Genomic DNA, 15,433 nt, shown 5'->3' with positions numbered 1-15,433 from the left:
TTGAACTCAGGTAGTCCTGAATCCAGGGCCGGTGCTTTATCCATTGTGCCACCTAGCCGCCCCCAATTGCACACTTTCAATCAATGGCAGCCCAGTTCCCTGGCCATCACAGATTTGCCTTTTGCACCATCTACACCAATTCAGTTTAACAAACACTTATTAAAGGTACTATATAAATGTTATTTATTCCTGTTGTTGCAATAATCAACCTCATGGGTTTATTGTAAGGAAATCTCTCTTTAAAGTACTATATAAATGTAATTTACTATTTTTTAAAATGATGAGCAGTGGGGCAGCTAGGTGACACAGTGGAGAGAGCACCAGCCCTGGAGTCAGGAGTACCTGAGTTCAAAATCTGGCCTCAGACACTTAACACTTACTAGCTAGCTGTGTGACCCTGGGCAAGTCACTTAACCCCAATTGCCTCACTAAAAAATAAAAATTTTTTTAAAAAGATGAGTAGGATGCTAACAGAAAGACCTGGAAGGACCCTGCATGAGCTGATGCAAAGTGAAATATACTATATACAAAATAACAGTAATATTGTGAGATGATCTGCTGTAAATGACTCACTTATTTTCAGCAATGCAATGATCCAAGACAACTCTGAAGGGCTTATGAAAAATGCAATCCATCTACAGAGAGAGAACTGATGGTATTTGAATATAGATTGAAACATTAAAAAAAAAAACCTTTTAAGCATCCACAGAGTACACTGCTTTCTGGATCTGGGCTTTTCCCTTGTGCTTATCACATTCTCCCTTCTCTGATAGTTGTTTATTTACATATCTTTTCACCCTTTTTAGACAGCAATATCTCCTTGAGTATAGGGGCTTCTTCATCATGCCAAGATTGGTATCCTCAGCTCCTAGCAGGACCTTGGCCTCAAAATTTCCTAAAGACCTTTATCTAGGGGACAGCTAGGTGGTGCAGTGGATAAAGCACCAGCTCTGGATTCAGGAGTACCTGAGTTCAAATCTAGCCTCAGACACTTGACACTTCATAGCTGTGTAACCCTGGGCAAGTCACTTTATCTTATTTTATGTTTTTGTTCTGATTTTATTTTATTTTTTAATTGTGAAAGTATTTGATTATTTTCCAGTTACATGTAGAGACAGTTTTCAACATTTGTTTTTATAAGATTTCTAGTTTCAAATTTTTTCCTCCCTCCTCCCCTCCCCAAGACAACAAGTAATCTGATATAGGTTATATATGTACAATAACATTAAACATATTTCTGCATTAGTCATGTCATAAGAGAAGAATCAGAGCAAAAAGGAAAAACCTCAAAAAAGAAAAAGAGCACCAAAAACAAAAGAAATAGTATGGTTCAATCTGCATCCAAATTCCACAGTTCTTTTTTTTTCTGGATTTGGAGAGCCTTTTCCATCATGAGTCCTTTGGAATTATCTTGTACCATTGTATTGCTGAGAATATGCAAGTCTATCACATTGATCAACACATAATGATGATACTGTGTACAATGTTCTCCTGGTTCTGCTCATCTCACTCATCATCAGTTCATGAAAGTCCTTCCAGGTTTCTCTGAACTCCTCCTGCTCATCATTTCTTACAGCACAATAGAATTCCATTACATTCATATACCACAACTTGTTTAGCCATTCCCCAGTTGATGGGCAGACCCTCAATTTCCAATTCCTGGCTACCACAAAAAGAGCAGCTATAAATATTTTTGTTTGTTTTTTGTTTGTTTGTTTGTTTTTTGTGCAGGGCAATGGGGGTTAAGTGACTTGCCCAGGGTCACACAGCTAGTAAGTGTCAAGTGTCTGAGGCCGGATTTGAACTCAGGTACTCCTGAATCCAGGGCCGGTGCTTTATCCACTGCGCCACCTAGCCGCCCCTATAAATATTTTTGTACATGTGGGTCCTTTTCCCTTTTTTATGATCTCTTTGGGAAAAAGACCCAAAAAGTGGTATTGCTAGGTCAAAGGGTATGCACAGCTTTATAGCCCTTTGGGCATAATTCCAAATTGCTCTCCAGAATGGTTGGATCAGTTCACAGCTCCACCAACAATGCATTAGTGTTCCATTTTTTCCATAGCTTCTCCAACATTTATTATTTTCCTTTTTTGTCATATTAGTCAGTCTGACAGGTCAGATTGACAGGCGTCAGGTGGTACCTCAAAGTTGTTTTAATTTGCATTTCTCTAATGAAGAGTGATTTAGAGCATTTTTTCATATGGCAAGAGATAGCTTTGATTTCTTTATCAGAAAACTGCCTGTTCATATCCTTTGACTATTTTTCAATTGGGGAATGACTGGGCAAGTCATTTTATCTTGATCTTTCCCACACATTCACATTCTACATCCTTTGATGTAGGGGTTGAGAATGTGCAGGTCGTGAAAAATTTGGTCACAGTAAAAGGTTATGTGTATCTGTTTTATAAACTTATATACCCGAGGTCATGAGTGGAAAAAGTTTAACAAGCCCTGTTCATCATACAGCCCAGTACTTCATACTTATGTGAGTATAAGGTTCTTGACTTGAGGACAAGGACTATGTAATTTTTTTAGCTTAGTATGTCCAGCACTTTACACATACTGACATAATAAGTATTTTTGGTTATGTTGAACGAATTTAATTGTTAGGTTTAATTTATTTGTCTTCTATTTCTTTGGATTTTTTTTAACTTCATCCCCAGCATGAAGAAAAATATGGCATATTGAAAAGTTTTAACAAAAGGGAATTATGGGCATTAAGCAGAAAATATAGGTGCCTATAATCAGCCTAGGAGGTTTAGATTTGGTGAGCACATTTGCCAGAGTGGGGCAGAGAATATAGAGTAAATAAGAAGAGATAGGAAAAAACATACTAAATTATTATCTTCCAAAGCAGTCAGCTCTAATCCGTTATGTTTAATATTCATGGACATTCAATATCCAACCTTTATTCTACTCGTGAATTTGAAATGGGCATAATCTACAAATTCTATTTGTCCAGCATTTATCAAATGCCTATCAAACTTTTTGGTCTCAAGGCACTTTACATTCTTAAAATTATTCATCTAAAACAAAGCTTTTTAAACTGTGGGTTGAGACCTATATGGATAGGCTCATGTAAGTAAATGTGGGGGGTCATGAAAAATTTGACAGTAAACGTTTGATTTATATAACTATTTTATATACCTATATACTCTGGGTCAAGTAAAAATTCTCTGGTGAAAAGGGGTCACAAGCAGAAAAAGTTTAAGGCCTGATCTAAAATACTTATAATCTTCAAGTTCTATTCATTCATCTAACATCCATCAAACAACCAAGGCAGAATTTCTCTAACTCTTTGGTCTCAGAACCCCTTTTCACTCTTACAAATTATTAAGGACCCCTCAAAGAGTTTTTCTTCATGTAGGTTTTATCTATAGATATTTGCTTAATAGAAATTAAAATCTCTTAGAATTATTAGAAAAATAGTTTTGGATTTCTTGTTTCAGATTCATGAGCCTCCTTTAATAGCCTTAGGGACCAAGACTTTAAAAACTGCTGGCCTGGGGCACCTAGGTGGTGCAGTGGATAGAGCACAGGCCCTGGAGTCAGGAGTACCTGAGTTCAAATCCGGCCTCAGACACTTAACACTTACTAGCTGTGTGACCCTGGGCAAGTCACTTAACCCCGACTGCCTCACTAAAAAAAAAGAAAAAAAAAAACAAAACTGCTGGCCTAAGCAAGGTATGGATCAATATTTGGGAAGATGGACAGCGGGAGGTGTCAAAAAAGTAAAGAACTTAGCCCGTTATCTGAAATTTACAATCTTTTCAGGAAGGCCAGGCAAACACACAAGCAACAAAGAAAAATGACCCACATTGGACATAAACAACCTTAGAGCTGGTGTGCTTAACCTGGAGTGCATGAACTTGTTGCTATTCTAAAAAAAAAGTTCATAACTGTATTTCAAAGTAATTGGTTTTCTATAGAAACCTGTTTTATTTTATACATTTAAAAACATTATTGCGAGGAATCCAGAGGCTTCACCAGAATGTCAAAGGAGTCACCATTTCGGTGTATTACTACTTAGATACTGGCAAACTCCCATAGGAAAGCAGGCAGCCATCCTGTTTGCAGCAGACACTGCTGACAACTCCCATGGCAGCAAGGCTTACAAACTCAGGCATTTGCCACAGTAGCTGTACTTACCCCAAACTCGAGTACCATCCCCCACTCTCAGCCACCTTCCCTTATATCAAGTTTCTGAGTTGAAAAAGACAAGTCCTGCTTCCACCACCCAGAGTGGCCCACATTTGTCTCATGTATCCTAGGTGAAGAGGATACTCCAGTAATTCCCTCACTCCAGGTCCTTCTTATTCTGGGTCAGATTCTTTGTAAAAGACAAAAATGTTGATTTTGAGCAGCTGGATGCACCAGAATTTTTTTTCATTCTATCAAGATTGCTTTTGTTGGCAAGTCATGGGTATAAGACTCAGCCCAAGTATAAGGTTTAGCTCAAGCATCACCTCTTTAAAGAAGTCTTCTGGTTCCCCTAGTTGTTAGACCTATCCACCTCCCCCCATCACTTTATCTTTATTTTATATATACATAGCTTGTCTTTACTTACTGAGCTGCTAGGAGGCAAAGTGGACAGAGAGCCAGGCCTGGGAGTCAGGAAGACTCATCTTCATGATACACTTTTTTTTTTCTTTTTTTGCAGGGCAATGAGGGTTAAGTGACATGCCCAAGGTCACACAGCTAGTGTCAAGTGTATGAGGCTGGATAGGAACTCAGGTCCTCCTGACTACAAGGCCAGTGCTTTATCCACTATGCCACCTAGCTGCCCAGACTCATCTTCATGAGTTCAAATCTAATCTCTGACACTAGCTGCATGATTCTGGGCAAGCCCCTTAATATTGTTTGAGGAACCCAGTCCCTCATCTGTAAAATGAGTTGGAAAAGGAAAAGGCAAACCACTCTAGTATCTTTATCCAGAAAACCCCAAACGAGATCATAAAGCATCTGACATGACTGAAAATGACTCAACAACAAAAATAGAATGCAAGCTCCTTGAGGACAGGTATTGTCTCAGTTTTGAATCTGTAGCCCCAGGGCCTAGCACTGTGCCTGGTGTATGCAACATAAGAACTTAATAAATGTTTACAGACTGATTGCTAAGAAAAATTAGCAAGGGGTGGAGGAGAGGAGAAGCAGGGGAGAGTGATTTAAAGGAAAATAAATGCAACTGGAAGTTTCAAACTTTGGGGAAAGGGAGGTGAATTGAAGGATGTATACTTCTCCACCTTCCCAAAATGGGGAGATGAAACGTGGAGAAGTGTTGAATTTCAGGATTCCCCTGAGGGTACTGGAGAGAAATGTGAAACTAAGAAAAGAGACTGGGGAGCACTCTAGAACAGAAAGAAAACCTCCAGATCTCAGACTCCATCCATTCCCCTCCTCCCCCCACCCTCATAACCTCTGCTGTTTTCCCCCTCAAATAGGCTCATCTACCAGATTAGGGGACTGGTTCGGTATCCTAGCTGCAAACATTAGTAGATACTTCCCATCAGAATTCATAGGACTGTTATTTTTTAGAAGTTCATTTCAAAATTAAATGATGATATAGGGGTGTTCTCAAATACGTCGGGTATATGCTGTGTAAGAATTACTGCTGCTCAGCATTGCTCAAATCAAATCAAACCAGGTATTTGGTGCCCAGCGTTCATCCCGAACAGTGCTGGCGAAAGGAAGAAAATAGGACCAAAAAAATAAAATTCTTGCTAACCAGAATCCTAAAGTCTAACTATAATACACAAAACTGGGTCACAAGTGCAAAAGGAATTTGCAAAACAAAGTACGATGTGAGGTCAGGGAAGGAAGGTCAGGTGGAGGATTTATGGGGAGGGGGTGGAAGGTAGCTTTTGAGTTTCGCTTTAAAGAATGGGTAGGAATTCTGGCTAAGCGTCGGGCGGGGAAACGGGGGTGGAGGGGGTAGGGTGGGTTGCGGGGTCGGGGATCTAGACCTGGAATTGTAAGAGCTGAGGAGTTTTTGAGGGTTAGAAAAGAGTCGTTTTTTTTTTTTTTAGAATGTAGGGTACAGGGGAGCAATGTGAGGCTTAAGAGTGGCACCAGTCAGCACTTTCTCTGGTGGGCTGTAGGGAGCCATTGGAGATTATTCTGTAGAGTGACTGACCAGACCGCTGAATAAAAAAGATGATTCTGATAACCATATAAATGTTGGATTGGAGAGAAGAGTCTAAAAACCCAAATTCCTTGCTTTAGCATCTAAACATTTTGTCATCCGGCTCAAACTTATGTTTTAATGTTAGCTGCTAGGTAATTGGCGGCGGGAGTGGGGGGGTGGGGTTCTTGAAGTGGCTAGAGGGCCAGACTTGGAATCAGGAAGACCTGCATTCAAATTCTGCTCCCTAAAATAAAGATAGGAATAGCACCTATCCCACCTTGTTGTCGTGAAGATTAAATGATGTAATTTGTGAGAAAGGCGCTTTGCAAACCAACACATTATATAGATCCTAGCCATTATTATTAATGCACCTTATTCTCTGTTACACAGATTTTCAACCATACTGTACTACTTTCTGTTCCCTGTACATAATATTCCGTCTCCAATCTCCATGCAATTGCAAAACCCCGATGCCTCCTTGAACACCATCTCTTAGAATCAACTACATTCTTTCAAAGCTGAGTTCATGCCAAACTACTGGGGCATTTACCCTTCCCACACTCCCCCCCCCCACCCAAGAAAAACGTCTTTGTAGTTACTCTGTATACATTTATTTTTAATTTACTTATCACCTAAAATGTTACCTCCTAATGGAACACAAACTCCTACAGTCCAGGAATTGTTTGAGGTTTTTCCTTCAAAGTGTATTTCCAGGGTTTAACACAATGCCTTGCACTTAATATGTGCTTAGTAAATGCTTTTTTGAATGAATGAATTTTCCATTATGCACATGGGTCTTGGTACAGACATGATTAGTAATTGGATATCTCGGACTTTTTTGCCCCCCCCCAAAGTATTGTGGAACTAATGGCTAAAGAAAGGAAGAAGGGACGAAGGGAAAAGGAAAAGATAAAGGGGGTACAACGGAAGTGCTAAAAATAAATTTAATCCCTAATCTGTTTGCCCCACCAGACATCAGGTTGAAAAATTCAAAAAAAAGTTGACACTTTGTGACGCTTTTGCTCTGCTTGGCACATTTTGTTCTCCGTCAGTTTACTTTTTACTTTAACCAGGAGTGCTTCCATTCACACCACAGGGTCTAAAAGTTGGGGGTAGGTGGGGTGGAGTAGAGTGGAATGGGGGAGCGCGCGGAGGAACACCAGAGAATGAGAGTTCGTAGAATTAACTTGAGAGGAAAACTGAGGTTTTAGTTAAGAAGTATTTCTGGTTTTCTAATACTCTCCCCGCCCTCCCCCCCCCCCCAAGCTTCCTAGGAACCTTACCCCTTTCTTCACTCCTACATACCCCCAAAGTGTCCAGCCAGAGACCCCACCTTTCTATGAATTGTCCATTTTCATTATAATGGCCTTGGGGAGCCCAGCGGGCAGGATTAGCAGGTGGGGGAAGCGATATAAAAAGGCCGCGCCGAGGCTCCAAGTTCACACCCACTTGTGTAGGCCGGTATTCTTAGGCTAGCCTGGGCCTTTGTCATTTTTCAGCCTCTTCCAGTGTTTACCAGACTATTTTGCATTTGTAGAGCGTTTTCTACTTTACAAATCACTTTGCTCACCAAACAGGCGAGGCTTCTGCTCCTGAACTGACTGCGACTGACCGGGTCGGACCGCTTTCTTCGAGCATCTTGCCTTAAACATGACCTCCTGCTCCCACTCGCAGCAATGCCAGTCCTCCCAGCCCGAAGGCGATGCCAGCTGCCCTTACAACACTTGGATCTCCGAGTCCCAGCCAGAGCCATTTACCTCCTCCAGCCCGTACTCTAATTTCCAAAGCCCGGAAAAACTGCAGCCGAGCGCAGGTGAGTCCCCTCTCCAAGGCTCCCAGCCCCTACCCAGGCAAGCATAAGTTCTCGTGTGCAGGGAAAGAGGCAGGATATAGGGGCTTCCCTTCCCCATTCCCCGCTTTTGGAGAATGATTCTAGCCCACAGAATGGTAGCGGAGCCTCCATCTCCCCACATATGAAAAACTGGGTGGGATCCCGAGTTTTTTTCCTGCAGTGACATGGTCCTAACTTTTAAATAGGTGGTCCCTTTTTAAACCCGGGGCTGGTGCCTGTGTAACTGCTGGGGCCTAAAGACAAAGGCAAAAAACAAGCAACCTCGCATAGTTCTGGGACACACACCCCCAGCCAAATTCTGCTCTTGTTTAATTTACTTAAATTTGTTTATTCTATATATCCTTATGTGTTGTAGAATATAAGCTCCTTTAGAGTAGAATATAAGACCCTTGAGAGCAGGATTACAAAGGTAGAGCGCCCAGCAAGGTGTTTATTTGTACTAGGGGATGAAAGCCATGCTCTTTGAATTGGCTTACACAGGTGTTAGAAGTAAGTCCTCCTTTTACCAATGGCCAGTTTTCCATTAATTTGCTCTACTGATGATTATCTCTATGGGCTGGCCAGGATGGCATCTGGCAAAGGAAGTGGGGAGGGAGGTGCAGGAAGAGAAGGCAACAAGTATTTATTAAGCACCTAGGTTGTAGCAGGTACTGTGCTAAGCGCTTCACAAATATAAGAAACGGTATGGTATGGTATGGTATGGCATGGCATGGCGTGGCGTGGCGTGGCGTGGTGTGGTGTAATGAAAAAGGGGCAGACGACAGGACTCCAGAGTGGAGGTTCAAATATCTACCTATTATTTACTGCCTGTATGATTTTTGGGAAGTAATGTCACGTTACTGCTTTCTGTTAACTTGGGTAAAAATGGGGGGCTCCGGGGGGAGGGATAACCTCTATGGTCCATTCTAGCTCTTAATCTACAATCCTTAATAACTGGAATTTCAATTTTAAACAAGGGGTTTTTTAAGAATCTTAGGTAACTTATATATGAGACAAGGTTTGAGGGAAAGGAGAAAACTCAAACGCTAGAAGAGAATCAGTAGAAAGATACTATTGGACCTGGCTGTTTGGCAAGAGTCTGCCATTTCCTTAGGTCTTACCGGAAAAGGGGTACGGTGCAGTCCCATCAAAATGTGATTTAGCTATGACCATATAAAGGAGCAACCCAGGCTGCTGGTGGAAACCGAGAAATTCTGGACCCATTCGAACTCTAGGTAGTAAGGTGTGTGAAAAGCTGATCTTGGGGTCAGAAAGAACTGCACTCGATCTATTTCTGACCCAATTAAACGCAGTTGCCGGAATTCCATCTCGGGAAGACTAAATTGGAGCAGGTGCTGGTCTACATTTAAAGGGTTTCGCCACCCCCCACCCCTGTGAAGACATTAAAAAAAACTCCCAAGGTCTTACTCATATTTAAACCAGGTTTACACCACATTCATTAATGTGGCCATAAAATATCAAAAAAATGGTCTTGTCTAAAGGAAAATTCTTTTGGGGAGGGAGGGGAGAAGCCATCATCAGAGAGACTCTGATAACCTTGATTTGGACAAGATTAGGCAAAGGATTAAATCCTGTTATTTGCTAGAAGATATGATCTGAAACTTGTTAGGCATTCCACTTATCTCTGCATAACTTAATTATTTAACCATATTCTAGGTTTTTTTTTTATTTGGGAGGTGGGGAGGAATTTGCGGAGCAAACGGTTTCATTCTTCAAAGATTTGTAACTTCTGTTATGTAAAAGATATAGTGATATAATTTCTGTTCTTTGCTTTCTCTCACCATTCAGCAATTTCTCCTCCTCCTCCATCCATTGATATGTTTGTTCAAGATATTCCTGACTCTGCCACTAGCCCAACTTCAAACAACCTTTCCTCCCAGAACAAGTCCAAGATTCATCAGGGAAAAGATGATCAGAATCTGGTCAAAAAACCTAAGATGAGGACAGTGTTTTCTCAAGCTCAACTGAATGTACTCAACAGTAGATTTGTGGAGCAAAAATACCTCAGCCCACAGCAGATCCGAAATGTGGCTGAGAATTTGAACCTTACTTACAAACAGGTAAATGATTGAGAAATTAGTGGGATAGATTGGTCAAAAGGCATCTAGTGTGATGGATACTTTGCTGAGCTTAGTTGGGGATACAGAGACAAGAGACAGAATCCTTGCTCTCAGGAACCTTAGTCTAATGGAAGAAACAAACCAACAGATAGACATGGTAATAAAATAGAGATGATGAACAGAGGAAAGACAGTAGCTTAAGAGAAACTCTGAAAAGTCAGATCTAATGCAGGGTGGGCTGTTAGAAGTTACCAGAATCTTTTCTTCTCAAGGAAGTCTATAGATTATTATTTGTCTCCTTCAGGTCAAGACCTGGTTTCAAAACCAGAGAATGAAGTCAAAGAGATGGCAGAAAGACACCATGTGGCCAAAGAATGGCAACAGTATGGTTCAGGTAATGGAAAGAAAAGCTTTGTCACTTCAGCATAATATTTTTCATTTATTGCCTTTTCAGGATGGTGCCCACATAAATCAAAATTCCCCCAAATGTTTTACTGATGCTACACACAGAAACTCTCTCTCTCTCTCTCACACACATTCACATACACACTGACATTTCCCAAAGACTCACCTATTAAAATAACCATCCCCAGGAACAAATGAGTATAACCAGGCAAAACAAAACGACATGTGGCATTGATTGCCCTTATATGAAAATAAAACTAAATGATTTTTTTTTGTTGTTTTTGTTTGGGCGGGACAATGAGATTTAAGTGACTTGCCCAAGGTCACACAACTAGTAAGTGTCTGAAGTGTATTTGAACTCCTGAATCCAGTGCCCGGGATTTATCTGCTGCCCCAACTAAATGCTTTAATATTATTAACCTGCACTAAGATTTTTGGGAGACCTTCCCTCATTCTGCATGCATAGTCCCAACACCCCTACTGTGGCATATACTTATTAATCAGAGTTCTGGAGTCAAGTATAATGATGCAGACACTTCACAATTAAATTAATCTACTTACTCTTTCAGAATTCATCGGCTGTTGGGGAGTACTTAAGCTTCTACTCTCCGTTCCACCAGGACTATATGGTGAATCCTTCTGGAAACTTTCCAGTATGGAGTAACCAGACTTGGAATAACCAGTTCCAGAATGGTGGCGAGGGCTCCTATCAGCACCAGTGGTTTCAGCACCCCTATCCCGCCAGTGACTTAGGGGCTACCTTTGGAAATAATACTGGCGAAGTCTATCCCATGAAACCACAGACGACTATGAATTTTAACTCCCCCCACACCGTCGAATATCTCCCAAGCTACTCCACGAACATGCAACTGACTCACAGCAAATCAGAAGAGGACTATGGTTATCGGCAGGCCAGTGATGTTCAAACACAATTCTTAGATCCCAGTGGAATACCTATATTTCAGTCATAATTTGGGCGATTCATTTCTACACACACACCCCCGCCCTTCCGGGAAAAGTACTCTTTTCAGAACTCTTTACCTCTGGTTTCTTTTCCTGCCTTTTTAAGTAACTCTTTTATTTGACTGTTGTGGTTGGTTGGTTTATATGAGTAAAGGCATATCTTACATGCAGAGAGAGGGTCACTATCTTTTATAGATTTGACTGGCTGGCTCCAGGTTTAGGCACTGTTGGACTACAGAGAAAGTCTGTAAGCTTCAGTATCCTGATCTAAATGACAGGATTAAAACCCAATATCGGTTAAAGAAAAAACACGTAAGGGAAAAGTTGGGTTGATGGAATTTTGATACCTTTCTTTGTATTTTGTAAAATTATGCTTAGGGTAGTAAATTAAAGCTATTCTTTCTGCATTTTTATCGTTAATATATTTTTTAATAGAAATAGAAGTTCATGTTTGTGCCTTCCCTCTGAGATTATACCCCACTTTAACCCCGTATATGTCTTGTGTGTACATAGTTGGCTGTTTGTTCTCTCTCCCATTAGATTGAGTTCTTTGAGGACAGAAACCTTTCCTTGTGTCCCTGGTGCTTAGCACAGTGCCTAGCACACATAATAGTAAGCTCCTTAATAAAATACTTGTGCATTTGACTTGGCTTGACTTTTAACTTTCCAATACAAAAAGCTGAAAGGTATACAGGAGCCATACATTGATATTTTCCCTACTGAGATAAGAATTTTGTTGAAATCTGCTTTGTTTTAATGAAAATTTTAATTATTTTAAATCTCTGCTCGTTTTTTGTTGTTGGCAGATGCCTGTGTCCTGCTGCCACATGTTCAGTGGATAACATCTTAGTAAATTTAGCCCTGATAGCCCTACTTTCTTGGTATTTAAGAACAGGATATATCTTTGGGTGAGACTTAGAACTACTGAGGATTTTCTTAATGGTGGTAACCTGTGTGACTCTTCAAAAATCACTTAACCCTTATTCTGGGCAACTCTCCAAGACTTTACCCTGCCAGGAAAGCACTGCTGGACCTGGGAATTTCCTCATACAAATGAGGTATCAGGGCCTATCTTTCTGTGCTTCTAAATGTTAGATAATCCAAAGTTCATTATATCATTTGAACATTGACTAGTTTGTTCATTATATCTAGTTACTACTTCCAGAGCAATGAATGCATCTCAGTGCTTTGAATAGCAGCTACTCTTCCTTATTGGTCTTCTAAAAAATGGTCTCTTTAATCTGCATGATAAATGTCCCAACCTGGGCTCACCCAAACAGCATAGCTACAAAGAAAAGCTCAGACTTGACAAGGTTTTCAAATTTTACCCAAATGACTCGAGCCATTACTATGTTAATTGATGTTTGTTTGCTTTTTAGGTGTCTGTCTTGTTTCTTTTAAGCTCAGCACTACTCTTAGACCGATTCAATTTGTCTATTAAGTCAAACAACCTGAAGTTTTTGGTCTGCCTCTCAAATTGACCAAATGCACAATTGTTTTTGTTTGTTAGTCATGTTGTGAAAGAAGACTAAATGCAATTGTTAATATGTTTAGGGGGAAGTATAGGATTTTGTAGCTGGGAAAGGATTCAATGGAGTCTGAAGCTCTCATTCTAATTCATGAGGACACAAACCTCACAAACCTGTTGTGGGAAGGTGAATTCCATCAAGGTCTTAACTATTTAATGGCAGAGCCTGAGATAGAATCTACAGTAACTGACTCTCCTGGATCAGTGAGTGCCCTTGGAACTGATATGCCACATCAATATTGAACAAATTAATCCTACATAATAAACTGTTCCAGAGCTGGCACCTTGACTAGGAGCTAAAGACATACTTAAAAACTAGGAAAAAAAAAACAAACGGGGCAGCTAGGGGGTGAAGTGGATAAAGCACCAGCCCTGGATTCAGGAGGACCTGAGTTCAAATCCGGCCTCAGACATTTGACACTAGCTGTGTAACCCTGGACAAGTCAACCCTCATTGCCCCACCAAAAAATAAAAAAATAAAAAAGTAGATTGTGAGCCCCTACCCCTTCAGTAAGTAAAGGGGGAATCCAGGCAAAGTACAAAGGATGATCAACACTTGAATTCTGCTTATATAGTTTGAGCAAGAATAAAGGAGGAGGAACCAAAGACTTATGCAATTACAGTGCCTAACTGGGTTTTCTAATATATAACACTAAAACTGGGAGAAAAAATAAAATGTGTCTAAATAATAGTACATTATCTAATGTGGTACTCTAAAACAGGGCTTAAGCTTTTTCCACTTAGATCCTTTTACGTGACCCCAGATGTATAGGTATATAAAATAGGCACACAACCTTTTACTCTTTTTACAGTTGCCAAACTTTTCTTGGATACACACACGCACACACGTTCAGTTATGTAACCTGTTGATGGGCTGGGGGAGGTGTCAAGATCCACAGCTTAAGAAGCTAAATTCTAAAACACCGAAGGTTAATTAATTGCAACCAGTGATAAGCAATGTGGGTTTTCAGGGAAGTATAGAAATGGAGAGAAAATGAGGTGGGTGGATGAGTCTGGACCTAAAAGCTGGCCTATTCAAATGCTTATTCAGTGACATCTGTTGCGGTGCTACGATATCTATATACTTAGCTTACAACTCCAGGGAAATACTTAGGATATTACTCCTTTCCCACATTTCTCCTCTCCCCACATCTGTCTTTACCAGCAGCCACTTCCAACACCTTTTATCTCAATTACTTTGCAGAGATTTGTTGGCTGGAGGATGGGAGATTGCTGCCATCTTAGTAGTTATTTTTTTGTACTTACAGTTTGTTCCGAGTGGCTGATTCTAAATATCTCTCTGATAACAAATAAAGGGGTTTCCCACCTTAGAAATTATGCCTAAAAGAAAGAAGGAAAGAAATTATGCCTAGGAAAAGGAGAGTAAGAAGCTTGGCTAACATTGAAAAACCACTTGGCAATTAATAGCCTTGACCCATGGTCAATCTGATCAAGTTACCTGTCAAACGGGGATAAGATGATTGGTGCTGCCCATTTCACAGGGTTATAAGGAGAGTAAAGTGTATGAGTTTATTAAAATTAGGAATGGCTTTAAAAAATGGTCTTATGGGGGCACCTAGGTGGCTCAGTGGGATAGAGCACTGGCCCTGGAGTCAGGAGGACCTGAGTTCAAATCCAGCCTCAGACACTTAACACTTAACTAGCTGTGTGACCCTGGGCAAGTCACTTAACCCCAACTGCCTCACCAAAAAAAAAAAATGGGCTTATGGGTAAGTTTACTGATAAATCAGTTGAAATTTAGAATCAGTGTGATGTAATGGAGATCGAAAACCAGGGAGTGAGTCTAATTATAGGACTATAGGCAAGTCACTTCTGATATGGTTCTTCATCTTTCCTCAGCAGTGTTGTGAGGAATGTCAGATACTATTAATGAAGTTCCGTTTTGCCAGTACTTTGAAGAGACCAACTGAAATCCACTGCATTTTATCAGAAGGATGGAGCCCTGCACCTTTAAGATTATAGATTGGGATTCTTTTTCCAGCCCTAGGGCAGGTGAAGACCAGATTTTCCTTCCTAAATAGTCTGTCCTACTAATTATTGCCAAAAACTTATTGTTCTTTGCTGCATTATCTTCAATTTCATAACCTGGCCTTGAAGTACATCATTAACACTAGGTCATATTTATATAGTATTTTAAGTTTTCCAAAACTACCTTATAACAACTCAGTGATAAAGGTTGAGCAAGTAATATTTATTAACCCCATTTTATATCTGAAAAACTTGAGGCCCAGAGGGGATAAGAAACAACAGAGAGGGGCAGCTAGGTGGTGCTGTGGATGGAGCACCAGCACTAGAGTCAGGAGTACCTGAGTTCAAATCTGGCCTCAGACACTTAACACTCACTAGCTGTGTGACCCTGGGCAAGGCACTTAACCCCAATTGCCTCACTAAAAAAGAAAAAGAAACAACAGAGAACTAGTAAATCTGTCATAAATTCAAGACCATCAAAGATGGACGAGGTAGTGACTAGAGCGATGACC

General features: G+C 40.5%; 1 protein-coding gene across 1 annotated transcript; it reads left to right on the top strand.

Annotated features, from left to right (window-relative positions):
- The first annotated feature begins 7,774 nt into the window (after positions 1–7,774).
- On the top strand, positions 7,775–11,412 carry NANOG (Nanog homeobox). Its single transcript, XM_043964967.1, has 4 exons — positions 7,775–7,937; positions 9,765–10,036; positions 10,341–10,430; positions 11,011–11,412. Exons 1-4 carry the CDS (start codon positions 7,775–7,777, stop codon positions 11,410–11,412), a joined length of 927 nt encoding a protein of 308 aa, XP_043820902.1.
- The last annotated feature ends 4,021 nt before the right edge of the window (positions 11,413–15,433 follow it).

This window comes from Dromiciops gliroides, chromosome 5 (assembly GCF_019393635.1).
Source record: "Dromiciops gliroides isolate mDroGli1 chromosome 5, mDroGli1.pri, whole genome shotgun sequence".
NCBI classification, from domain to species: domain Eukaryota; kingdom Metazoa; phylum Chordata; class Mammalia; order Microbiotheria; family Microbiotheriidae; genus Dromiciops; species Dromiciops gliroides.
The sequence above is the reverse complement of the archived record's forward strand: the minus strand, read 5'-3'. Positions and strand labels throughout refer to the sequence as shown.

Bases quoted from the DNA above. Each gene is read 5' to 3' on its own strand.
- NANOG (XM_043964967.1), top strand. From the start codon at position 7,775: ATGACCTCCTGCTCCCACTCGCAGCAATGCCAGTCCTCCCAGCCCGAA. The intron at 10,037-10,340 runs GTAAATGATTGA...TGTCTCCTTCAG, and splicing joins TGAACCTTACTTACAAACAG to GTCAAGACCTGGTTTCAAAA. The intron at 10,431-11,010 runs GTAATGGAAAGA...TTACTCTTTCAG, and splicing joins ATGGCAACAGTATGGTTCAG to AATTCATCGGCTGTTGGGGA.